The sequence below is a fragment of the Ranitomeya variabilis genome, chromosome 6 (assembly GCF_051348905.1).
Source record: "Ranitomeya variabilis isolate aRanVar5 chromosome 6, aRanVar5.hap1, whole genome shotgun sequence".
Classification (NCBI taxonomy): Eukaryota; Metazoa; Chordata; class Amphibia; order Anura; family Dendrobatidae; genus Ranitomeya; species Ranitomeya variabilis.
In genome coordinates, this window is record NC_135237.1 from 559,121,091 (window position 1) to 559,147,553 (window position 26,463).

The following is a 26,463-nucleotide window of genomic DNA, read 5'->3' on the forward strand; positions in this document are numbered from 1 at the left end:
TTCTACCACACTTTTTCCTTCCACTCAACTTTCCATTAATATGCTTGGATCCAGCACTCTGTGAACAGCCGGCTTCTTTATCAATGACCCTTTGTGGATTCCTCTCCTTGTGGAGTGTGTCAATGACGCCTTCTGGACATCTGTCAGGTCAGAAGTCTTCCCCATGATTGTGAAGCTACTGAAACAGACTAAGGGACCTTTCTAAACGTTTAGGAGCTTTTACAGGTGTTTTTTGTTAGTTATCCTAACTTACTGAGATAATGACTTTTGTATTTTCATTGGCTGTAAGCCATAATCATCAACATTAACAGAAATAAACACGTGAAATGCAGGTGTGGCCAAAAGTATTGACACCCCTGCAATTCCGTCAGATAATACTCAGTTTCTTCCTGAAAATGATTGCAATCACAAATTCTTTGGTATTATTATCTTCATTTAATTTGTCTTAAATAAAACTGAGTATTATCTGACAGAATTGCAGGGGTGTCAATACTTTTGGCCACAACTGTATATCACTCTGTGTGTTATGACTCCATATAATATTTCACTTTTTGTATTGAAGAACTGAAATAAATTCAGTTTTTGATGATAATCTAATTTCGTGAGAAGCATTTGTATAATTTTCTGTTTTTGTTTTTTGTTTGTTTTTTTTATAATATTGTCTAAACCATAAATTTATCAAACCGATTTCAGGAAACTTCAAGGTTAATTAAAGGGGTCAGTCCCCTGCTCCATGTGGAAACGAAGCTCCCCTCGAATTGCCCATATGAGGTCATTGTTCTGCCCCAGTCGTGTAGAGGATTGGTGGCTTGGATGGGATGCCACCTGACCCTTTTTCATTCCATCATGAGTGACACAGATGGTCCCCCCACCTTGTGTACAGACTCTAACAGACAGCAGTTTTTGGAGGGGAACACCCCGGAGTAGGACAAGTCCCTTTCACCCCCCCACCAGGCCTCTACTGGGCTGTCACATAGCCACGTGGGTGCCACGGATGTCCTGAGCACTTTGCACATCAGAATTCCCCAAATCCACATTGTGGTTCTTGTTATAGATTTCAACATGGAAATTTCTGCTGCAGATTTCATCCGTTTTTATTTACTTCCAGTGAAATCTGCAGAAACACTTCAGTATCTCCACAACAAAATCTGCAGTGGTTTTTGGTGTGGTTTTTTTTTTTTGTTAGTTTCTTCAGTCTGGATCATTCCATCCCAGTCACTTATAACTGGGGTCACCTTCCCCTCCGCCCTCCTCTGACCCTATACAATATTAGCGGGTGATATTATTGGCCTGGCGGTAATATGGCCGCACAGCCTCACATTGTGGACTGTGACAACACTGCCGGTCATGTGCACATTGATCTGCAGGATACTGGATTTTTTTTTTTCGGCCTGTCAGTCTTGTCAGGATATGTTATTATTTTCTTTTACCTCTCAAAATTTCCTCTTTGCATTTCCTGTTAGACAAGATCAGCCCAAAACTATGCAACCACAATCAGACGCCAAGCAGAGTAGTAACTGCCTAGGAAAGCCAGGTAATGAGCGCTCTAACAGCCGCCATGTTAGGGATAGAATTAATAATTCCTCCTTTGTATTAATAATGAATGTGCTCATTCACTGACTGCCATCAGAGATCCTGCTCACTATGAAGAAAAATGAAGATGATAGAAACTGTAGGGGGTAATCCCATCTTCAAGATCCTATCCCAATATGTACTAGGTGTAATAATATTAAAATTGGCAAGTGTTTCCAATTAGAAATGTAGTATAGTTCTTCTGATTTGCTATGTTGCTTACCCCATGTGCATTGCAGTAGCTTAGGTATCCATCGTTACCACCACAAATAACTGTCACTGTGTGTGTGGTTGTAATCAAGCTACTGCAATGCCCTGCACATGGGATAAGTGACATAAGTCATATATCAAATCAGAAGAACTATACTACATTTCTAATTGGAGGTATTTGGGTAATGAGGAAGAGTCTTTGTGCTCAGACCTGTCACTGAATGTGGATGGGGCTGGTGAATGTGGATGGGGCTGGCAAGCTGGATTTTCTACGTAAAATACACAGCTGAGTGTTTGGTTTACACATGACTGGTGTCTGTCTGCTGGGGGTGAAAGGGTGCGTCCCCAAGATCGGAAAATCTGACCTGCGTCTACTCCACAACCTCTCCCTCTTACCAGACACAGAGATGTGACTGTACGGAGCAGGACGCTTTATTCATTCACACATGACCTAGCGCCAACTTGTATCAGCCCTATAACACCTTCCCTATAACACCTTCCCTATAACACCTTCCCTATAACACCTTCCCTATAACACCTTCCCTATAACACCTTCCCTATAACACCTTCCCTATAACACCTTCCCAACACAATTATTATTCTTCTCATGCGCTTTCGTGTTTGTCTTCTTTTTACCCTTCTTCTAATATATATATATATATATATTTATTAGTTGTTTCCAGCCAGCTAACGCTCGGCATTCTCATTGCTATCTAATTAATGCTGCTAGTGATTAAACTAAAGTAAATAATGACAATATTCAATAGCGCTTACGCAGGTGGTGAATTAACTTAAAATGAAGTTAATAACAATAATAAGAATTAAAAATCATAATAATAATACATTTTATTCACAGTGTAAAATCAAAAGCAAACTGGATTCGTGTGGTAATGTGTGGGGACGGAGCCTCGTGTGGTAATGTGTGGGGACGGAGCCTCGTGTGGTAATGTGTGGGGACAGAGCCTCGTGTGGTAATGTGTGGGGACGGAGCCTCGTGTGGTAATGTGTGAGGACGGAGCCTCGTGTGGTAATGTGTGAGGACGGAGCCTCGTGTGGTAATGTGTGGGGACGGAGCCTCGTGTGGTAATGTGTGAGGACGGAGCCTCGTGTGGTAATGTGTGAGGACGGAGCCTCGTGTGGTAATGTGTGAGGACGGAGCCTCGTGTGGTAATGTGTGAGGACGGAGCCTCGTGTGGTAATGTGTGGGGACGGAGCCTCGTGTGGTAATGTGTGGGGACGGAGCCTCGTGTGGTAATGTGTGGGGACGGAGCCTCGTGTGGTAATGTGTGAGGACGGAGCCTCGTGTGGTAATGTGTGAGGACGGAGCCTCGTGTGGTAATGTGTGAGGACGGAGCCTCGTGTGGTAATGTGTGAGGACGGAGCCTCGTGTGGTAATGTGTGGGGACGGAGCCTCGTGTGGTAATGTGTGGGGACGGAGCCTCGTGTGGTAATGTGTGAGGACGGAGCCTCGTGTGGTAATGTGTGAGGACGGAGCCTCGTGTGGTAATGTGTGAGGACGGAGCCTCGTGTGGTAATGTGTGAGGACGGAGCCTCGTGTGGTAATGTGTGAGGACGGAGCCTCGTGTGGTAATGTAGTGGGGGGCGGGATTATGAGTGGTAATGTGGTGGGGGCGGGGTTGAGTGGTAATGTGGTGGGGGGCGGGATTATGAGTGGTAATGTGGTGGGGGGCAGGATTATGAGTGGTAAAATAGTGGTGGGGGCGGGATTATGTGTGGTAATGGGGTGGGGGCGGGATTATGTGTGGCAATGTGGTGGGGGCGGGGTTGTGTGTGGTGATGTGCAGGGGGCGGGATTAGCGAGTAATCACGATGATATATATAAATATAATATAATTATATAAATATATATATATATAAATATATTTTGCATTTTTGTACTTTTGCCTTTAATATATTCTTAAAAACTTGTTACAATAACTTTTTTAAGTCCTAAAGTCCCCCAAACCCTTCTAGGAAACCTCAACCTAAAATTGCTGGGTTTCATAGGAGGACTAAGATGGCGGCAATTAGACCCCAACACTATATAGTGACCCATCAGCAACGCATGATCACCACATTGGGAGGCCGATGGGAGTCGGAGCATGCGTGCGTGCATCACAAGCTCGTCATTGTAATGGCCATGTTCAGTGATTGACAGCAGCATTTAAATGGTTAAACGGCTAGGATTGGAGCTCGCTCCAGTTGCTGCTGTTGCAGGCAGATGCCGACTGTGTGACACAGCTGACATCTGCCACAGATGGTCCCGGCTCAGCTCCTGATCTGGAGAATGAAAGGTCAGGAGCGCCATTTGAGTGCCGTTACAAGAGATTTTTTTTTTTCTGTTGCCTATTTCCGGAGTAAAATCGGGGACCAACTACTGCTTGTAATCTGCCAGGATAAGTTGGAATCCATTTGGAAATGGATCTGTCACAGACCACCTATGAATTAAAGCTCCAAAAAGGGAAGTTCTAATTGGACGAACGCTTTAAATGACACATTCCGCTCTGCATGATCCTGGGTGCTGCATGGCCAGAGCCGGCTGACTTGACTCTGATTAGTGTTTTTTGTTTTCTTTGTTTTCTGAGGGCGACCTGACGCGCGTCCTACATCTCCGCTCCGCGTCCTACATCTCCGCTCCGCGTCCTACATCTCCGCTCCGCGTCCTACATCTCCGCTCCGCGTCCTACATCTCCGCTCCGCGTCCTACATCTCCGCTCCGCGTCCTACATCTCCGCTCCGCGTCCTACATCTCCGCTCCGCGTCCTACATCTCCGCTGCGCGTCCTACATCTCCGCTGCGCGTCCTACATCTCCGCTGCGCGTCCTACATCTCCGCTGCGCGTCCTACATCTCCGCTGCGCGTCCTACATCTCCGCTGCGCGTCCTACATCTCCGCTGCGCGTCCTACATCTCCGCTGCGCGTCCTACATCTCCGCTGCGCGTCCTACATCTCCGCTGCGCGTCCTACATCTCCGCTCCGCGTCCTACATCTCCGCTCCGCGTCCTACATCTCCGCTCCGCGTCCTACATCTCCGCTGCGCGTCCTACATCTCCGCTGCGCGTCCTACATCTCCGCTGCGCGTCCTACATCTCCGCTCCGCGTCCTACATCTCCGCTCCGCGTCCTACATCTCCGCTCCGCGTCCTACATCTCCGCTCGGCGTCCTACATCTCCGCTCCGCGTCCTACATCTCCGCTCGGCGTCCTACATCTCCGCTCCGCGTCCTACATCTCCGCTCCGCGTCCTACATCTCCGCTCCGCGTCCTACATCTCCGCTCCGCGTCCTACATCTCCGCTCCGCGTCCTACATCTTTCTTAAATAATTTGCATATATGATGATGTCAGTGTGAAAACTGATGTTCATCCTCGTCTCATGGATACAATTCCCCCAATATCTCTGGATTTTGCATGGAATGATTGGCTGGAGGAAAAGTAACCCCCCGTTTAAATGTTAAACCTCCGCGTTCAGACCCGCAACAGTTCATCCTGCAGATATTGTGCTCCGATCTGTAAATGGTTTCTCCCTGGCCGTGTCCTAGCGCGGATGTGGTGACCTTGTACGTGCAGGATCGGGGGCCACATGCACTGATTTCCCGACTTACTGGTATAAATACATAAGTATACTGGGGGCGCCTGCGGGGGGCTTCCTGCACATGACTCATACTATTTCAGCCCAGAAAAGTACATTATAAGGTATCACCACCCCTCCTGCAAAACCAAACGGCCCTAATACAGCCATGTCTGCGGGAAAAATAAAGTTTTGGCTCCTGGAACGAGTGGAGGATAAAAGAGAGTGCAATTGGGAAAATCCACAGGATGTTACCTATGCAGGGGATTTCACCGAGGGGGAAGGGGGCACATTTGCATATTGGGGGCGCACAGAATCCTCCGTCATAAAGTACCAGATTGAACTCATTCTCACCTTCGGGAAACTTTCGCCGTGTAAATTGACCTTCAGGATAGATTTTGAAATCTGCAACATGTAAATTCTGTGGAAATGTTTCACATTTGTTTCCTTTTAGAATGTGTGGGGTAAAATTAATTAATGTGTCTTCTTCCTTTTAGAAGAAAATGTGAGCAAGCAGAGCTGCAGTGTAAAGTACAAGGGAGGGACAAAACTAGGTCAATAATGGAGTAGAGGAGCGAAGCTGCAGTGTAAATCATGTTTAGGAACAATGGAGGTGCTGGCATCATATGATGTGGAGCCTTTCTGCAGCAGGTCCTGTGGGTTTGTGGCGGTGCAGAGAATCCTGCTGCAGTCTGCACGACAGTTATTGATTTATAGATTTATTGTTTAGCGGGACAGCCGAGTGTGAATACTCATCTGATATATATTTTTTTCTTTTTAACCTCAGGTTGCCCAGAAAGGTATAAGAAGTCTTAAAGTATTGGAACCAGAAATCGCCTCGGTTTTCGTCCCTCCTTTTGTATCGAAAGAAGAAGCGCAGAGTTCGACCGCCGCTCAGAGCCCGTACCAGAGGGTGGCGAAGAGGAGATCGTTCCGGAAGAAAAAGGAGAGACCCAAAGTGGAATCTGGGACCGGTAATAACGCGGATCACCGAGAGACCACCACCGAGGAGATCAGCGTGCCCAAAGACATCGACCTGATTGGCCTGCCCCAGCTTTGCTTTCCAGGTACACCAATACATAATAATAATAATAATAATATTATTAATTCCTTAATGGCCCGGCCAATTTTTACAATTCTGACCAGTGTCCCTTTATGAGGTTATAACTCTGGAACGTTTCAACGGATCCCACTGATTCTGAGAATGTTTTTTTTTTTGTGACATATTGTACTTCATGTTAAATATGCGTTTATTTATGGGGGAAAAAAAACAACGGAAATTTGGCAAAAATTTTGAAAATGTTGCAATTTTCAAACTTTTATTTTTTGTGTCCTTAAATCGGAGTCATATCACACAAATGGTTAATAACTAACATATACCCTGTGTGTACTTTATATCCGCACAATTTTAGAAACATTATTATTATTTTTTTGTTATGAAGAGTTGACCTGCAATTTCTCATTTTTCCAGTAAAAAAAACAAAAACAAATCTTTTTTTAGGGACCACCTCACATTTGAAGTGACTTTGAGGGGTCACTCTAACAGAAAATACCCAAAAGTGACACCATTCTAAAATCTGCACCCCTCAAGGTGCTCAAAACTACATTCAAGAAGATTTATTAAATTAATTAACATTTAACTTTTTTCACCAAAAAATTACTTTAGACCCATACTTTTTTATTTTCGCAAGGGTAACAGGACAAAATGGACTACAAGATTTATTGTGCAATTTCTCTGGAGTACACCAATACCCCATATGTGGGGGAAAGCCACTGTTTGGGCGCATGGCAGAACTTGGAAGGGAAGGAGCGTCATTGATTTTTTTTTTTTTTTTTTTACGCCAAGTTGGCTGGAATCGATAGCGGCCCCATGTTGCGTTTGGAGAGCCACTGACATGCCTAAACGGTGAAAAACCCCAATTCTAACTCCAACCCTAACACAGTCCTAACCCCAACCCTGACTCTAACTGCAAGGAATGGAAAAAATAAAAAAATACATATTTTATAATTTATTTTTTTTTTACCTAAGGGGGTGACAAGGTGGGGGTTTGATTTACAATTTTTTTTTATTTTTTTTTTATTTTGATCATTGTGATAGTCTGTCACAGTGATCAAAATGAACCAATAGGAAAAATCTCCTATTGCCAGATACCGGCTGGCAGATCTCGGCGGGTGCACTGCGCATGCACCCACCATTTTCATCTGGGAAGATGAAGCCGGGGAATGGAGCAGGATGGCGGAGGTACCAGGGGGGCTCGGGAGACAACATTTCTCTCTCCTCTGGTATGCTAGATATCAGAGGAGAGAGGAATGAATGGAAAAACTGACAGTGAATAACCGAGGTCACGTGATGGGAAGGTAAAAGACGACCCGAATCATGTTCTCCGGGGTCTCATCTACCCCTGGTAGCCGAGACCCCAGAGATTTTCTGATGCTGGGGGGTGCTATACACTTATTTCTCTGCTCTAAGGAATAAGGCCACTTAACTGTCACCCTTAAAAGGCGTATCGGCGGTCGTTAAGGGGTTTATTGTATTATTATTTTTTTTTGCAGGGGGGATGCAAGTGACCTTAGCACCTAAAGAGGAGCGTTTCCATTTCCTTATATTTACAGACGTTCTGGGGACCAGGACATACGGCGTTGTTGCTCAGTTCTTCCGAGCTATTCAGGTATGACTAGTGTTGTGTAGTCTGTAATTACCGGCCCTTGGAGATCCGTTCATGAGACCTGATGATTACGTCTTCCGAGAACCAGGGCACCGTCCTAGTTTTTGACTTGTATGAGAAATGTAGATGATTAAGATAATATATATGTTTTTTGCTTACTTCTCCCTGCAGGATTCTTTGGGAATGTCCAACGGGCAGGCTTACTGGGACTCCACGAGTAGCACCAAGACATATGAGGCTTATGTACCTTTTGCCATTTGCGTTATATCCAGATATCCTTACTATAATTCCCTAAAGGACTGCCTATCATGGTAAGAAAGGAATACTTGTTTTATTTAATTGGGTTGCAATACAAGACTTAGGGTACTGTCACACAGTGGCACTTTGGTCGCTACGACGGTACGATCCGTGACGTTCCAGCGATATCCATACGATATCGCTGTGTCTGACACGCAGCAGCGATCAGGGACCCTGCTGAGAATCGTACGTCGTAGCAGATCGTTTGGAACTTTCTTTCGTCGCTGGATCTCCCGCTGTCATCGCTGGATCGTTGTGTGTGACAGCGATCCAGCGATGTGTTCGCTTGTAACCAGGGTAAACATCGGGTTACTAAGCGCAGGGCCGCGCTTAGTAACCCGATGTTTACTGTGGTTACCAGCGTAAAATAAAAAAAAAAAAAACAGTACATACTCACATTCCGGTGTCTGTCCCCCCGGCGTTCTGCGTCTCTGCACTGTGAGCGCCGGCCAGCCGGAAAGCGAGCACAGCGGTGACGTCACCGCTGTGCTTTCCGGCTGGCGCAGACACAGTGGAGAGAAGCAGAACGCTGGGGGACAGACACCGGAATGTGAGTATGTACTGTTTGTTTTTTTTTTACTTTTACGCTGGTAACCACGGTAGACATCGGGTTACTAAGCGCGGCCCTGCGCTTAGTAACCCGATGTTTACCCTGGTTACCCGGGGACTTCGGCATCGTTGGTCACTGGAGAGCTGACTGTGTGACAGCTCCCCAGCGACCACACAACCACTTACCAACGATCACGGCCAGGTCGTATCGCTGGTCGTGATCGTTGGTAAATCGTTATGTGAGACGGTACCCTTAAGGCCCCTTCTTTATCTTGACTGATACAATCGAGGCATTTTGTGTGCAAAACAATGCCCCGTGTAAACAGGGGACATTCTGCCAACAATATGCAAATTTATGGAGACAGGACTTTTGTATTAACAATTATTTGTTCCCCATAAAGTTTGCATTAACCATTTTTAAAAGTATCCTAAATATTCACTAATTGGCAAAATCTGCTTGTGTAAAACGAACGTAATGTATAATTACCGTATATTATATATCAGTTTTGAACCCAGATCGGACAGGAGTTGTATTCTGTTAAAATACCTCACTTTGTGGCTCTATTTTATCGAGTTAATCATGATGTGCCCTGATAAGGGAACCGCCATGGGGTCCAGTACAAGGCCAATTTTATTACACATTATCATTGGAGGCTTGGCCACTTTATAATGTTGTAAAATGAAGGGATCAGCTCACTGACTTCAATATGATCATCTCCTGTGTCCAGAACTTCAGATGGTGGGATTTTTTGTGTGCTTAGCTTTCAAACAATGCGGCAGCTAAATTTTTATTGAGTGCTAGGATTTCTTCCATTTAAGGGGCTTATGTCCCATTTGGGTAAACAGCTAAATAGTGGAGTCACCTTCTTAGATATCATCTTCCACCCTGGAGGACTAATCCCAACCAGATATCACAAGGCCGCCCACTTATTGGGTTTTATGCAAAACTAAATGTCTCCTATAGTGGACACTGTAGGATAAATTAGCAGTTTCCGCTACTAGACCTGCAGCGATCTCTAGAAAAGGCATCATTCAGTTCGAACAGACGTTTTCTTCCACTATTTTCTTTATCATTTCTTTTTCTCCTTTCTCAGTCTCCTTTCACAATTGAAGTCCAGCAGGAATGTCAGTTTTGATGATCGTATTAAGGAGTTTGCTGCAAAGTTGTCTCTGATTCCTTGTCCTCCGCCAGGACCCCTCCATCTGGTAATTACTACACTTACTATATGGTACAGAACAGAGAAGAAGCTTGGTCGTATGTACCTGGCTACCTATGAGAATAGGGGATCCGTACAGGAAATACTGGGTTTCTATAGGGATTCATTTGTGGGGGTGATCAATACATTTTATTTGTCCTGGAGAATATCTGCCAGTAAAGCATAACATAAATCTACATCTAATATTGTGGAACACTTTGATGTTGTATCTTACGCTTTAGTCACATCCAGAGCTGATTTTCTTTTTTTTTTTTTCTCTCGGTTTTCCCGGTAGGTGTTCAGCATGAAACCTCTGCAGATTGTTTTCCCCTCAAGAGAAGATCTGGAAAGCCCAATAATTGATTTAGATCTTCACCTGCCATTCCTCTGCTTCACCCCGAAACAGGTGTTACAGGTAACTATTGACAACGCATTGGAGACGGCACCGTACACCTATTACTGTCTGGACTGTGTTCAGTTAATGGGGTGTTCCAGTCCACAAAAAATATCACCTGTCTCCTGTTTGCCAGAGTCTTCCAGGGAAGCAGAGTGGAGTGGCAGGTCACACTGTTCTCTTCATTGCCAGAGACTCACAGGGATGGGAGTACATGCTCTCCCAGCTCTTGCTCTCCCAGCTCTTGCTCTCCCAGCCCTTGCCCTCCCAGCCCTTGCCCTCCCAGCCCTTGCCCTCTCAGCCCTTGCCCTCTCAGCCCTTGCCCTCTCAGCCCTTGCCCTCCCCAGCTCTTGCCCTCTCAGCCCTTGCCCTCTCAGCCCTTGCCCTCTCAGCCCTTGCCCTCTCAGCTCTTTCCCTCCCCAGCTCTTGCCCTCTCAGCCCTTGCCCTCTCAGCCCTTTCCCTCTCAGCCCTTGCCCTCTCAGCTCTTGCCCTCCCCAGCTCTTGCCCTCCCCAGCTCTTGCCCTCCCAGTTCTTGCCCTCCCAGTTCTTGCCCTCTCGGCCCTTGCCCTCTCAGTCCTTGCCCTCTCAGCCCTTGCCCTCTCAGCCCTTGCCCTCCCCAGCTCTTGCCCTCCCCAGCTCTTGCCCTCCCAGTTCTTGCCCTCTCGGCCCTTGCCCTCCCAGCTCGTGCTCTCCCAGCTCGTGCTCTCCCAGCTCGTGCTCTCCCAGCTCGTGCTCTCCCAGCTCGTGCTCTCCCAGCTCGTGCTCTCCCGGCTCTTGCTCTCCCAGTTCTTGCCCTCTCGGCCCTTGCCCTCCCAGCCCTTGCCCTCCCAGCTCTTGCTCTCCCAGTTCTTGCCCTCTCGGCCCTTGCCCTCCCAGCTCGTGCTCTCCCGGCTCTTGCCCTCTCGGCCCTTGCCCTCCCAGCTCTTGCTCTCCCAGTTCTTGCCCTCTCGGCCCTTGCCCTCCCAGCTCGTGCTCTCCCGGCTCTTGCCCTCCCGGCTCTTGCCCTCCCGGCTCTTGCCCTCCCAGCTCCTGCGGGACTCGCATTAACCTAACATGGGTCCCCCCGTTCTAGCAATCAATGGGGACCCCACACCGATGTAACACTCATCTCTTATCCAGTGCCACAGATGCCAGTGTCTATGAGCCTAGCGTCTGTAGCGTACATTAGTTCAGTGCATGTGTCGGTCACTGTTCTCCAATGCTTTATTATGGACGGCCTCATCGTACTTCTAACATTGTGTGCGGTCTCTCCATAGATCATGGCTTGTATCTTGACCGAGCAGAGAATTGTATTTTTCTCATCGGATTTTGCCCTGTTAACCCTCATCGCTGAGTGTTTTATGGTCTATCTCCACCCCATCAAATGGCAGCACACGTTTGTGCCCATACTCTCGCAGCACATGCTGGACTTCATCATGGCACCGACGTCTTTTCTTATGGGCTGCCATCTGGATCACTACAAGGAAGTGTGCAAGGTCGGCCATTATCATGCATATTTTTTTAAAATGTTTTTTTACAAGCTCACATAATACTAATTGGTCTCACTTACATTAGTCACTTGTATATTAATTATCTTCAATTGTTTTTCTAGGTGTTACCCAGGGCCCGTTCTAGTCTCCTAATCCTCCTCCCTTTTTCATTAGGTAGGGGATAACTGCCCGATTGCTGGGGGTCCGACTACTAGGACTGATCTCAAGAACTGGAATGGGAATGGAGCATTGCCGATCATGCGCAGTACCGCTCTGCTCCATTCATTCTTAGCGGTACCGCTGGAGATTGCTGACCGGCGCGCTCGGCTGGTCTTTGGCACTCATATACAAATGATCGACCACTTCTCCATTCACACAATGCTCCTCAGGCCTCCAGTTCTCAGGATCACTCGGACCCCCTCCCCAGCAATCAGGAAGTTATCCCCTTTCCAATGGATAGGAGATAATTTCCAAATTTGAGAATGCCCATTTAAAGGGAATGTTACCAGGTTTCTGTGACCCCCATCTGAGAACAGCAGTATGTAGGGGCAGAGACACTGATTCCAGTGATATATCACTTACTGGGCTGCTTGCTACAGTCTTGATAAAGTCAGTTTTCTTTGCTGCAGCTCTAGCAGTTATCCGAATTACCCCACCTACACCTCTGATTGGACTGTGTGCATACAAAGCTACCAATCAGTGGTGGGGGGCGGGGTTGTACTGTCTGCAGGTTTACTAGTCCTCTTTTGATCTCCTTCTGGTTGAACTGTGTTTTTATCAAAACTAAAGCAAGCAGCCCAGTAAGTGACACATCACTGGAATTGGGGTCTCTCTCTACATTATGCTGCTTTCAGATTTGGTGGCAAAAACCTGGTGACATTCCCTTTAATTGAGTCCGTCTGCAGTCACCACTAGGGGGCGCTCTGGATCTTGCTGCTTATTGATTATACATTGACATCAATAATGACACTGCATGCAGTAAGCGCCTGATGGGCCCCTGTAACTTTGCAGAGAATTTGGATCTTTAAAAAAAAAAAAAAAAGCACCAGATACATTAACAATAATCTGGTGTTCTAGAGCGGACAGTCACATATATCCGGATAAGGGACTGATGTTTGTGTGCATCCAGCTCTTTCCAGTGGTGACGCAGCCTTCAGAGCTGCACTCCTGTGCCCCGGTGACTCACATTATTGGTATTTTATGATGGTTTAATGGTTTCTTAACTCAGCAGAGGTCACAAGCTGATTCACCTCCTCGCTCGCCATGTTGTATACATCGATACTGTGATTGCACAGAGGAATGCTCACAGTCATGTATATGAGCAGACGCCGCGTCATTGATGCAAACCTGCTGTAAACTAAGGGGAAGTGCACTTATATAGTAGCCACGATGAGCGGTGCGTGTGGGGTTAATGTACAGAACGGATCGCGATTTCTCCATAATGTATATTATCATAAACTTTACATCACTGATACAATGATGACGGATTTGATTTTCTGATATATTTATTTATTTATTTTTTAAGGAAGGAGAGGATTTAGTACTAATCGATATTGATAACGGCAACATTTCCTTCTCCTGGAACGAGAGAGACTGTGAGGACTGCGAGGTCCCGGACATGCCGGTAATGGCTGCCGAGAGCTTTATAAGCAGGTAAGTGGTTCTGATTAACGCTCGACCTGTTTTCTTTGCTTTCTGTCACACATACAGTAAGAGGAGTTTTCTAAGTCGTGGACTTTTGTGACAGTTTCACAACTTTCCTGAATAATCCTTAAAGGGTCTGTATGAAATCCAATAGTGACCCCAATCTTCCTATCTAATGTAAAGTGCTATGGAATATGAAACACCGTGTCTGCGAATTGAGATACTGGTTTGGCTTTTATCCTATGGGTACCGTCACACAGTGGCACTTTGATCGCTACGACGGTACGATTCGTGACGTTCCAGCGATATCCATACGATATCACTGTGTCTGACACGCAGCAGCGATCAGGGACCCTGCTGAGAATCGTACGTCGTAGCAGATCGTTTGAAACTTTCTTTCGTCGCTGGATCTCCCGCTGTCATCGCTGGATCGTTGTGTGTGACAGCGATCCAGCGATGCGTTCGCTGGTAACCAGGGTAAACATCGGGTTACTAAGCGCAGGGCCGCGCTTAGTAACCCGATGTTTACCAAGGTTACTAGCGTAAAAGTAAAAAAAAACAAACCGTACATACTCACCATCTGATGTCCGTCAGGTCCCTTGCCGTCCGCTTCCCGCTCTGACTGAGTGCCGCCGTACAGTGAGAGCACAGCATAGCAGTGACGTCACCGCTGTGATCTGCTCTCACTGTACGGCGGCACTCAGTCAGAGCGGGAAGCGGACGGCAAGGGACCTGACGGACATCAGATGGTGAGTATGTACGGTTTTTTTTTTTTTACTTTTACGCTGGTAACCAGGGTAAACATCGGGTTACTAAGCGCGGCCCTGCGCTTAGTAACCCGATGTTTACCCTGGTTACCAGCGAACCTCGGCATCGTTGGTCGCTGGAGAGCGGTCTGTGTGACAGCTCCCCAGCGACCACACAACGACTTACCAACGATCACGGCCAGGTCGTATCGCAGGTCGTGATCGTTGGTAAATCGTATAGTGAGACGGTACCCTAAGTCATATTGCACGACTCGTTAAAGGGTTGATTGTTACTTGTAGGATCGCTACTTCCAACAGGTGGCGCTATAGAGTTAAGTCCTCTTTTTCTCAGAAGAGGCAATTTGCATATGGAATATGTTGCCACTATCTAAATAAAATTATTATATTTAGTTTCTAAAACATAACTACTTTTGTACAGTAATTTAAAAATTCCCTATTGTTCCACCTGCAATTTACCTTCCTTTTTCTTTTTTTTTTTTTTATTATCCCACTTCCGATGATGTTCTGTTTGTGTCTCCCAGCAAACACTGGGGATTGTCATCGGGGACCTGAGCTGCTATCAGTCACACCTGCTTCATTTTCTGCCCTGGAACGGGACGTCACGCCGCACAGCTGCTGTTGCCACCCTGGGAAGTCATCAGTGGTGTGTGTTTCAGTAGCTGGTCTAGTCTCTGTTCTGCTAAGCATGCGCCGGATGTCAATTTTGTATGCTTTCCCTGATCGCCGCAGTCTTTCCCTTTCACTGTGCATTGACCGTGCGCTCCCTTGCTGACTCATTACTTCTCTTTTGAGCTGCGTGAGAGCGCACTGTCAATGTGCATTGAAAGGGAAAGAATAGGGAAAGCATAGTGAGCATGCATCGGAATTGAAAACCAGAACCGAGACTGATCCAAAACAAACATTAATGATTTTGCATTTCGGGGTGGTGACCACAGTTGTGGGGAGTGACTGCAGCTCTAGCCCCCTGATGACGTCCTGTTTGATAAGTTCCAGTGGACGCTGGGAAACTCAAATAGAACATCACTGGAAGTGTAAAGGAAGTTAAAGTACAGGGGAAATAATAAGGAATATTTAATTGTCGGGGTTTTTAAAACTTAGTATATTATAATATTGAGTATTAGGTTTTGGACAACCCCATCAAGGTTTGGGTAATACTGGCGATCTCAACCAGCCTCCTGACTGTTGACTCCCGGCCTCCTGACCGTGATGATACCCGTGCTGATAATGCACAGCTCTGGTTTATGTTGTTTTCCAAAAGGAGAGAGGGCAGAAGAACTCGGTAATAATCCAAGGAATAGGGTCTTCAGTGGGATTCAGGGCAGCGAGACCCTCTGATCCCTGTACACTCCTATTCTGGGCTGGCCCCCACACGCGGCTCGGGCAATCTCACGATGCCTCTACTGCGATTCTGCACGCACAAAGCCGGTCCTCCTGACACCACGAGTGCCGAATCCAACTCTCCTCTCGCTTCCTCAATTTAGTGAAGAAGTAGGCCCATCTTGTGCATTTCTGGTATATCCTCGAGATCTACCACATACGTAAAGTATATGCGAGACCCACCAAGTCAATATCTGATTCTTTAACGAGCCTTCCTACATGTCTTGGGTGGAACTTTTAGCAAAACCAGTGTCTTATAATTCTACAAGACGGCCACCTGCCGACAGCTGCGTTGGGGGTTATTGCCCCTCTCGGTGCACAGGACCTACATACTAGGTGACAAGCTTGGGGGGGGGTAGTAGTCTCCTATGCCAAGGAGAAACGGCCGCTCCCTAGATGTCAATGACCAGTGACTGATGCTGACGTGGCCGCCAGACACCATTACCCACAATGGACAAGCAGACTACACGGGAGCGGCAGCAGTGGGGACAGTAACACTTCTAAAGGAAAACACGTCAGTATCATAAAGGGGGGAAATGTTACGTCCTAACTAAATTTTGGAGGCCACACTGTACTTTATCACGCAGTATGGAGAACCTGCCGCTGCACTACGACCTAGAGCAGGCTCATCGCACAGCGACCCTGGACATCGGGGAGCAGAGACTGCGCCGACGGCTATGGCAGCAGAACCTCAATGGCGAGATCCAGGAGATCGCTCTGCAGCTCATAGTGGACATCTTCAGGTAAAACGTCACCTACTGACTGATGGACCATTATACAGGCACCTGCCCACCATTACTCAATGACATGGCTTATGGTGCGTGCTCGGCAGCCGTGATTTACTAATCCTGAACTATCCCTTTCATAGTAATCCCTTTCCGATCCGATGGGGATAGACCCAATTTAGTAAAATGCTAATATGAAGACATTGGTAGATTATCCAGCTGGAGACATCTATATGTGTGAACTATGACTTCCTTCCTGGCAGGGATGTGAAGGCACACCTGAACTATGAGCACCGGGTATTTAACAGCAGGGAGTTCCTGAAGACCAGAAGTCCGGGAGACCAGGCCTTCTACAGAAAGGTAAAGGGTTACACCACCCCTTTAAGGTTATCACTAATGACAGGATAGCTGATGACTTGTGATAGGGGTCTGACCGGCAGATCCCCTCCTCCCCCACTAATCATAAGAATGGGGCTCTGACATGCCCAGTCTACTGGAGAGTCTAAAGACCCTCATACATTTTAGAGAAGAGATGGACGAACCCACAGAGTTTGGCGGACCGTCTGTTGTTTATTATATACACGTAGCCGCCAGTGCAGTTAATTGGAAGTTGATGAAAATTAGTTTAGTGTTAATAAAAATTACGGGAGGACCGCAAGTTTTCACTTTTTCTGGGAAATGTTCCCGCATTATTCCTTTATTTGTAAGGATCTGCAGGAGGATCCTTTTATAGAATCTGTAAAATTTGGAAATGTTTTGCTGATTTTTGAGCTAGATTATTTCTTGTAGTCCGTTCACATCCGGAGCTGCAGACGTTCTGTATCTACGGAGGGTGGGGACGTTGCGTGGGGATTATTGGTGTCACATTCTTCAGGATCAGCACATCGCACCTCTGTACGATATAACCATGAGACGTTCTCTTAGTAACCATGTGATGTTTCTGCAGGTTCTGGACACCTACATGTTTAATTCCTTTCTTAAGGCTCGTCTCAGTAAGAAGATGGACGATTACACCCGTATGGAGCTGAGCACGTCCTCCGAGATCGATGGGTAAAGTGTTCACTGGATTCTAATGTGCAAGATAAGCACAACTCCATGTACAGATGTAGCAGAGCCGAGCTTGACATTAAGCCCCAATTGTCATTCTAGGTCATAGCAAGTAGAGCGCGTGGGGATGTCGCAGTGCAGGCGTAGCGCACGCGGGGATGTTGTAGCGCAGGCGGGGATGTCGTAGCGCTGGCGTAGCACATGTGGGGATCTCCCAGTGCATGCGTAGCACACGCGGGGATGTCACAGCATAGGCACAGTACACGTGGGGATGTTGCATCGTAGGCACAGTACACGGGATGTCGCAGTTTAGGTGCCGTGCACGCAGGGATGTCGCAGTTTAGGTGCCGTGCACGCAGGGATGTCGCAGTGCTGGTGTAGTGCACACAGGGATGTCGCAGTACTGGTGTAGCGCACGCAGGGATGTTGCAGTGCTGGTGTAGTACACGTGGGGATGTCGTAACGTAGGCACAGTACACGTGGGGATGTCGCAGTTCAAGTGCCGTGCACGCAGTGCTGGTGTAGCGCACGCAGGGATATCGCAGTGCTGGTGAAGCGCACGCAGGGATGTCGCAGAGCTGGCGTAGTACACGTGGGGATGAAGCAGCGTAGGCACAGTTCAGATGGGGATGTCACAGTGCAGGTATAGCGCACGCAGTGCTGGCATAGTACACGTGGCGATATTGCATCATAGGAACAGAACACGTGGGGATGTTGCAGTGCTGGGGATGTCGCAGCGTAGGCACAGTACACGTGGGGATGTCACAGTTTAGGCGCAGTGCACGCAGGGATATCACCATAAATAGTAGTATTGTACCTGGCAGTGACAGTTTTCAGGCTTCTGTGCCTCCCTACATTGTCCATAGACCTGACTACCTGCACTTTGTCTGAATAAAGATGGCCCCGTAGTTTGTTACATCCTCTCCCATGATATTACCATAATGAACCGTGTGTATACGATATACTGAATATATGGGACACAAGAAGCCGATGGCTTTATCTGTCCTTAGTCTTGCGGTCGCTGCTGCTGCACAGGGCGGACACATGTGGCCTCTGTACGGACAGACATCCATCATACACGACTTCTTCCTGTAGGAGATCATCTGTGTTTTTTGAAAACCCCAGACGGCGAGCCACAGAGAAGCTGAAGCGTTTCCGTCCGGAGCACATGTTCAGTAAGAAGCTGGTTATCAGTATGCCAAACCTGACCACCATGAAGATGACCGACGTCCCTCCAGGACCACTGTCCCTGAGGAGACCCCAGCAGGAGAACGGTGAGGAGAGACTAGCATTCTGTAAGGGGCGTTCTTATACTCCAGGCCCACCCAGAGCTGAATCCGAGGCGGCAGAATTATAAATGCAGCTCTGGAGGTGATTGGAGTAGCAGATAAAAGTTCCCCCTCTGGAAGATGCTGCTGTGTAAGGGATTTGTGGAGGGGGCAATGTTATATCTCATCATTTATCTTGCCTTTGCCGCACCTGCTTGGCATTGAGCACTTGTCTCGGGCGGGGTATGCCCACCCCCCGGGTACACCGTGTATCTACCCCATGACTGGGCTGTTGATACGAGTTTTATGCCCGCGTGTGACTATAACTGGTGTGAGATCATGTCTCTTAATATTACAGGTTATTACGTTACGGGGAAGGCGGTTCACACGTTCCGACTGCCTGAAGTGGCTTTCCCTCTGTCTTCTCGCTGCGTTCAGACGTATTATACAGAATTTACTAATTATCTCAGCAAAGAGATAAGCGCCGCGCCGCCCGAGAACTCCACGCTGCTCGCACGATACTACTACCTCCGCGGACTCGTGGGCCTGATGCAGGGAAAACTGCTCAGCGCTCTGTCCGATTTCCAGAAGCTTTATAAAACCGATCTGCGGATCTTCCCCATGGAGCTGGTGAGGAAGGTCGTCCTGTGCCTTCCAGCAGGGGAGCGACAGAAGGCCGACTGCAGGCCGGAGCTGAAGAGGCTGATTGGGCAAGTGTTGGACAAGGAGAGGGAGGTCCACAGGGCCGACGACCACGTGAAGAAGTTTGAGCTACCAAAGACGCACCTTCACCTGGAGGATTTCGTACGAAGGATCCAGGAATCCGGAATCGTCAAAGACACGGACACCATACATCGATTGTTTGATGCCTTAACTGTCGGTAAGTGGATAGGTCACTCCAGAGCTGCACTCACTATTCTGCTGGTGCAGTCACTGTGTACATACATTACATCTCTGATCTTCAGTTACCTCCTGTATTATACTCCAGAGCTGCACTCACTATTCTGCTGCTGCAGTCACTGTGTACATACATTACATTACGGATCCTGAGTTACATCCTGTATTATACTCCAGAGCTGCACTTACAATTCTGCTGGAGCAGTCACTGTGTACATACATTACATTACTGATCCTGAGTTACATCATGTATTATACCCCAGAGCTGCACTCACTATTCTGCTGGTGCAGTCACTGTGTACATACATTACATTACTGATCCTGAGTTACATCCTGTATTATACCCCAGAGCTGCACTCACTATTCTGCTGGTGCAGTCACTGTGTACATACATTACATTACTGATCCTCAGTTACATCCTGTATTATACCCCAGAGCTGCACTCACTATTCTGCTGGTGCAGTCACTGTGTACATACATTACATTACTGATCCTGAGTTACATCCTGTATTATACTCCAGAGCTGCACTCACTATTCTGCTGGTGCAGTCACTGTGTACATACATTACATTACTGATCCTGAGTTACATCCTGTATTATACTCCAGAGCTGCAATCACTATTCTGCTGGTGCAGTCACTGTGTACATACATTACATTACTGATCCTCAGTTACATCCTGTATTATACCCCAGAGCTGCACTCACTATTCTGCTGGTGCAGTCACTGTGTACATACATTACATTACTGATCCTGAGTTACATCCTGTATTATACTCCAGAGCTGCACTCACTATTCTGCTGGTGCAGTCACTGTGTACATACATTACATTACTGATCCTGAGTTACATCCTGTATTATACTCCAGAGCTGCACTTACAATTCTGCTGGAGCCGTCACTGTGTACATACATTACTGATCCTGAGTTACATCCTGTATTATACCCCAGAGCTGCACTCACTATTCTGCTGGTGCAGTCACTGTGTACATACATTACATTACTGATCCTGAGTTACATCCTGTATTATACCCCAGAGCTGCACTCACTATTCTGCTGGTGCAGTCACTGTGTACATACATTACATTACTGATCCTGAGTTACATCCTGTATTATACTCCAGAGCTGCACTCGCTATTCTGCTGGTGCAGTCACTGTGTACATACATTACATCTCTGATCTTCAGTTACCTCCTGTATTATACTCCAGAGCTGCACTCACTATTCTGCTGGTGCAGTCACTGTGTACATACATTACATTACTGATCCTGAGTTACCTCCTGTATTATACTCCAGAGCTGCACTCACTATTCTGCTGGTGCAGTCACTGTGTACATACATTACATTACTGATCCTGAGTTACATCCTGTATTATACTCCAGAGCTGCACTCACTATTCTGCTGGTGCAGTCACTGTGTACATACATTACATTACTGATCCTGAGTTACATCCTGTATTATACTCCAGAGCTGCAATCACTATTCTGCTGGTGCAGTCACTGTGTACATACATTACATTACTGATCCTCAGTTACATCCTGTATTATACCCCAGAGCTGCACTCACTATTCTGCTGGTGCAGTCACTGTGTACATACATTACATTACTGATCCTGAGTTACATCCTGTATTATACTCCAGAGCTGCACTCACTATTCTGCTGGTGCAGTCACTGTGTACATACATTACATTACTGATCCTGAGTTACATCCTGTATTATACTCCAGAGCTGCACTTACAATTCTGCTGGAGCCGTCACTGTGTACATACATTACTGATCCTGAGTTACATCCTGTATTATACCCCAGAGCTGCACTCACTATTCTGCTGGTGCAGTCACTGTGTACATACATTACATTACTGATCCTGAGTTACATCCTGTATTATACCCCAGAGCTGCACTCACTATTCTGCTGGTGCAGTCACTGTGTACATACATTACATTACTGATCCTGAGTTACATCCTGTATTATACTCCAGAGCTGCACTCGCTATTCTGCTGGTGCAGTCACTGTGTACATACATTACATCTCTGATCTTCAGTTACCTCCTGTATTATACTCCAGAGCTGCACTCACTATTCTGCTGGTGCAGTCACTGTGTACATACATTACATTACTGATCCTGAGTTACCTCCTGTATTATACTCCAGAGCTGCACTCACTATTCTGCTGGTGCAGTCACTGTGTACATACATTACATTACTGATCCTGAGTTACATCCTGTATTATACTCCAGAGCTGCACTCACTATTCTGCTGGTGCAGTCACTGTGTACATACATTACATTACTGATCCTGAGTTACATCCTGTATTATACTCCAGAGCTGCACCTACAATTCTGCTGGTGCAGTCACTGTGTACATACATTACTGATCCTGAGTTACATCCTGTATTATACTCCAGAGCTGCACTCACTATTCTGCTGGTGCAGTCACTGTGTACATACATTACATTACTGATCCTGAGTTACATCCTGTATTATACCCCAGAGCTGCACTCACTATTCTGCTGGTGCAGTCACTGTGTACATACATTACATTACTGATCCTGAGTTACATCCTGTATTATACTCCAGAGCTGCACTCACTATTCTGCTGGTGCAGTCACTGTGTACATACATTACATTACTGATCCTGAGTTACATCCTGTATTATACTCCAGAGCTGCACTCACTATTCTGCTGTGTATGTATATATGTATATGATATTTGGCCACATAATATGCGCTGTATTCCCTCACTGACAGCAGCAGATCTGTCGATCACTGTATCGTACAGTACCCACTCCTGATATTTCTCAGTCTCTTCCTGACATCCAGGACTATTCTCTGTGCTGTGACAGTGGGGTCATCACTGGTGTTTTCTTGCAGGAAGGGGCAGAACCTGCTTTACTACATTGTGTTCATGAGTAAGTGGAGGGTAAACAAAAGTTCACCAAACTTCATGTACTTTATCCTTCACCTGATTTATTATGGGGGATGGGGGGGTTACACTATGACGGAAACTTCTCTCACCAGATGCAGGTCATCGTTTAACAGTAATCACAAGAAAGTTTTGTTACAAAGTTTCCTAAGATCAAAATCACTCGAGTCACATCCTTTATTATACAGGGTTGTATTCACAATTCTGCTGGCTGCAGAGCTGAAATCTCCCTGCTGTCTCATTCTACATTTTTGTAATGGCAGCCTTTACACAGGGCACATAGTTACCAAACTTAGGAAAAGTTACTGCCCCCTTCATGCTGATTGTTTCCCAACATAATCACCTTGCAGGAACTCTCCACAACGTGGCATTAAGAAGCTGCTAGTGCTGCAATCCCGATGCCGTTATTGATTTCTCCTGGCTGCACACAAGCAGTAGAAGACCAAGCCCACGAGTGTAGGTGATCGAGCCCCTGTAGGTTGGCGCGGCCTTTGGCCGCACCTTGGGACCCTTCTCCAAAACCAGTTACTGTCATTCATTTTAGAATTGGGGGAATTTTTGGGACAGTTCATTCCATCCAGGGGACTTTTTTGTGTTCTTGTATTTCTGCGGAAACCTATATTGGGGGATTGTCACTTAGGCGATTGTCTGATAACATTTATTTAAAGTAAACCTACCTGTGCTCTTCTGAAAATATATCCTTTTTTTTAAGCTTTTTTTTTTTCCATATTTGTAACCAGTCTCTTTTTCTGTGATCCTCTCCCCAAGGTTACCAGAAGCAGATCGACCCGGACATCTTCAAGGATTTCTACAACTGCTGGAAGGAAACGGAGGCAGAAGCGGAAGAGGTCGTCCTCCCGTCCGTGGTCGCAGAGAACTTGGATCAGAACGAGTTTGTGTATAAACTTTCCAGCTCGGTGAAAACCAACCTCGGCGTGGGCAAAATCGCCATGACCCAGAAACGCCTTTTCCTCCTGATCGAGGGAAGACAGAGCTACGAGGAAATCGCCATCTTCAGGAACATAGAGGCAAGTAGTATATATTGTGTACGGCGTCATCGCCGGGTGTATGTGCCATGGAGGTGGCCGGGTGTCAGCAGTGGCTGATATATGGCACACTCCTGATGTCGCCTCATGGTGTCTGGGGAGGAATCTCCTGCCTGACCTGGAACAGGGTGTCGATAGCTTCCTGGATGGTCTGTGGTACTACTTGGCAGTGTTGGATGTCTCAGAGGTTCTTAATTGGCTTCAAGTCTGGCGGAGGTGAGGGCCATCAAGGCCTTCATCGTCCAAGAATTGCCCAGAAACTCTGGTCACATGAGGCCAGGCATTTACCTGCCCCATAAGGAACCCAGGGCTCCTGCTCCATCGTAAGGTCTGACCATGGCTCTGAGGACCCCTAACTCACTCCGCCTCATCCCTCTGATGGGTCAGGTAGCAATCTCTGATGAGCACTTCCATAAGAATTGTTACCTGTTTCACCAAGAAATACCAGAAAATGTAAATTAAAAAAAAGTGGTGTACTTGAGAGGTGAAGCTCAACAGGTAGTATGTTCTCATAGATATGAAATCATTCAATGCTTGCAGACCATTTATACAATACAAGGGATAAATCGCGATATTCATCCCTGACATCCTATATTTTAAATGTCACACTCAAGGATAGTCATGGAAACTAAGATTACTTTAACTATAATGGGGGCCGTTTGGTTTCAATTAGGGTGTGCAGCATTTGGCAGATACCCCGTTATACAAGGCTTCTTATGATGGTTTTTATATCAGTCATGCAACATATAAAGTTTGCAACAAAACTGGTGGTAGTTCTGGTGCCATATTCCTGTATAGCTTGGGGTTCTGGTGACGTATTCATATACTGATAGTGGTTCTGGTGTTGTATTCCTGTACCAATGGTGGTTTTTGTGATGTTTTCATGTAGTGATGGTGGTTCTGGTGCTGCATTCATGTACTGATGATGGTTCTGGTGATGAATACACAACCACCACCATCCACCGTACATAAAGAAAACGGCACCAGAATCATAATCAGTAAATAAATAGGTCACTAGAACCAATATCAGTACATGAATACATCACCAGAACCACAATCAGTCGATAATTGCAGAATCAGAACTATCTTGAATCACCAGAACTGTTATCAGTACATGAATACATCACAAGAACCACTGTCAGTAAATAAAAATACAACACCAGTACTATCATCAGTACATAAATACGTCAGCGGAACCACAATCAGTACAAGAATACATCACCAAGCTTAGTACAGCAATGAATCGTAATGTCAAGTTAGGCCCTAATACATTTGTATCTCGTAAACCTGCAACTTTCACTATGTCCTTAACAACAACTCCCAGCATCTCCTTACTATTGTTATCAGTCATTATTAGACTGCACCAAATAGTACTCGCAGTACTGATGAGACCTGGTCAGCAAGTAAACATTTACATCTAGGTACCTTATAGGTGACCTCTTCTCTGGATTGAGTACTATCTTTTCATTTCCATCTTGTCCAGATGCCATGGTGACTTTTCACATCCACATCCCTTCTCGCCGACTTCCTTCTTCTCCGGTTGTCTGCAGCTCATTCCCACACAGTGCCCTTAAAAATAAGAGTGTTATTAAAATGACCTTTACAAAAAAATATCTGTCCATATTATGACATAAATAAGCCTCCTATGGTATATGGCCTCCTCACTGTCTACCGTTATATAGCTATAAGTGCCACGATGTCCGCCTTAATGAGGTATAACCGCCCCACTGTCTGCCATTATCCGCTATCACTGCCACACCGTCCTCTTCTATGAACCATGGCCTATACTATTATTGTCCCCTCTCTACTGTTCTCCCTTATACTCTCTATAGCTCCACACTGTCCCCCCGCCATGCTAACCTCTCTCCATATTGTGCACCCATTTCATGCTGCCCCCTCTCCGTATTCATATTGTGCCTCTTTTTCACACTTTGTCCTCACCCTGTCCATCATGTTGTCCTCTTCAAACTGTACCCCCTCCTCACAATGTGCTCTAACACACTATGATGTCCACCACAGCCCTCCATTATATAGTATGATGGTCCCCACAGCACCCCATACAGTATTATGGCCCCCCAGTCACTGATACTGTATAGGGGGCTGTGAGGGACATTATACTGTATGGTAACCACAGCCCCATTAGAAGGTCCCCAAACAGCACCCTAGGTATAATAGCCTCCATTCATTAGGCTCCCAGAGTGTCTATCAGCCATATCCTCCTTCTTCTCCTCTCGCTTCCTCAAGCTCAATGTGGACAAATCTGAACTAATGATCTTTCCTCCATCTTGCATATCTTCCCTACCTGATCTATCTATCAAAATAAATGAAATCACACTTTCCCCAAAATCCGCTGCCTCGGAGTAACCCTTGACTCTGCCCTGTCCTTCAAACCGCACATCCAAGCTCTCGCCACCTCCTGTCGCCTCCAGCTCAAAAATATTTCCAGAATCCGTCCTTTCCTCAACTCTCACTCTACCAAAATGCTCGTGCATGCCCTAATCATCTCCCGCCTCGACTACTGCAACATCCTCCTTTGTGGACTACCTTCTAACACTCTCGCACCTCTCCAGTCCGTCCTTGACTCTGCTGCCCGACTAATGTCTCTCCTCGCTACACTCCTGGTTCCTCTCTTTGAAATCGCTTCTTTGGCTCCCAATTTCCCAGCGTATCCAGTTTAAACTACTAACACTGACCTACAAAGCCATCCATAACTTTTCTCCTCCGTATATTTCCAAACTAATCTCTCAATAGCTTCCCTCACGTAATCTCTGGTCCTCCCAAGGCCTCCTTCTCTCCTCCATAATCCAGCAGAATGTAAGCCTGCAAGGGCAGGGTCCTCGCCCCTCTGTACCAGTC

At 46.6% G+C, this 26,463-nt stretch overlaps 1 protein-coding gene across 2 annotated transcripts in view; it reads left to right on the top strand.

Annotated features, from left to right (window-relative positions):
- Positions 1-26,463, top strand: part of DENND3 (DENN domain containing 3) — a 59,730-nt gene that overhangs the window by 15,250 nt on the left and 18,017 nt on the right. Inside the window, exons 2-14 of one of the 2 annotated variants that reach the window (XM_077271312.1) lie at positions 6,137-6,416; positions 7,903-8,018; positions 8,187-8,326; positions 9,956-10,067; positions 10,353-10,472; positions 11,709-11,927; positions 13,447-13,574; positions 16,297-16,452; positions 16,698-16,794; positions 17,381-17,484; positions 18,577-18,755; positions 19,108-19,629; positions 23,330-23,589. In XM_077271312.1, coding sequence (XP_077127427.1) covers positions 6,137-6,416; positions 7,903-8,018; positions 8,187-8,326; positions 9,956-10,067; positions 10,353-10,472; positions 11,709-11,927; positions 13,447-13,574; positions 16,297-16,452; positions 16,698-16,794; positions 17,381-17,484; positions 18,577-18,755; positions 19,108-19,629; positions 23,330-23,589 — 2,433 coding nt within the window. The remainder of the gene's footprint in view (positions 1-6,136; positions 6,417-7,902; positions 8,019-8,186; positions 8,327-9,955; positions 10,068-10,352; positions 10,473-11,708; positions 11,928-13,446; positions 13,575-16,296; positions 16,453-16,697; positions 16,795-17,380; positions 17,485-18,576; positions 18,756-19,107; positions 19,630-23,329; positions 23,590-26,463) is intronic. The other variant, XM_077271313.1, reaches the window with a different exon arrangement.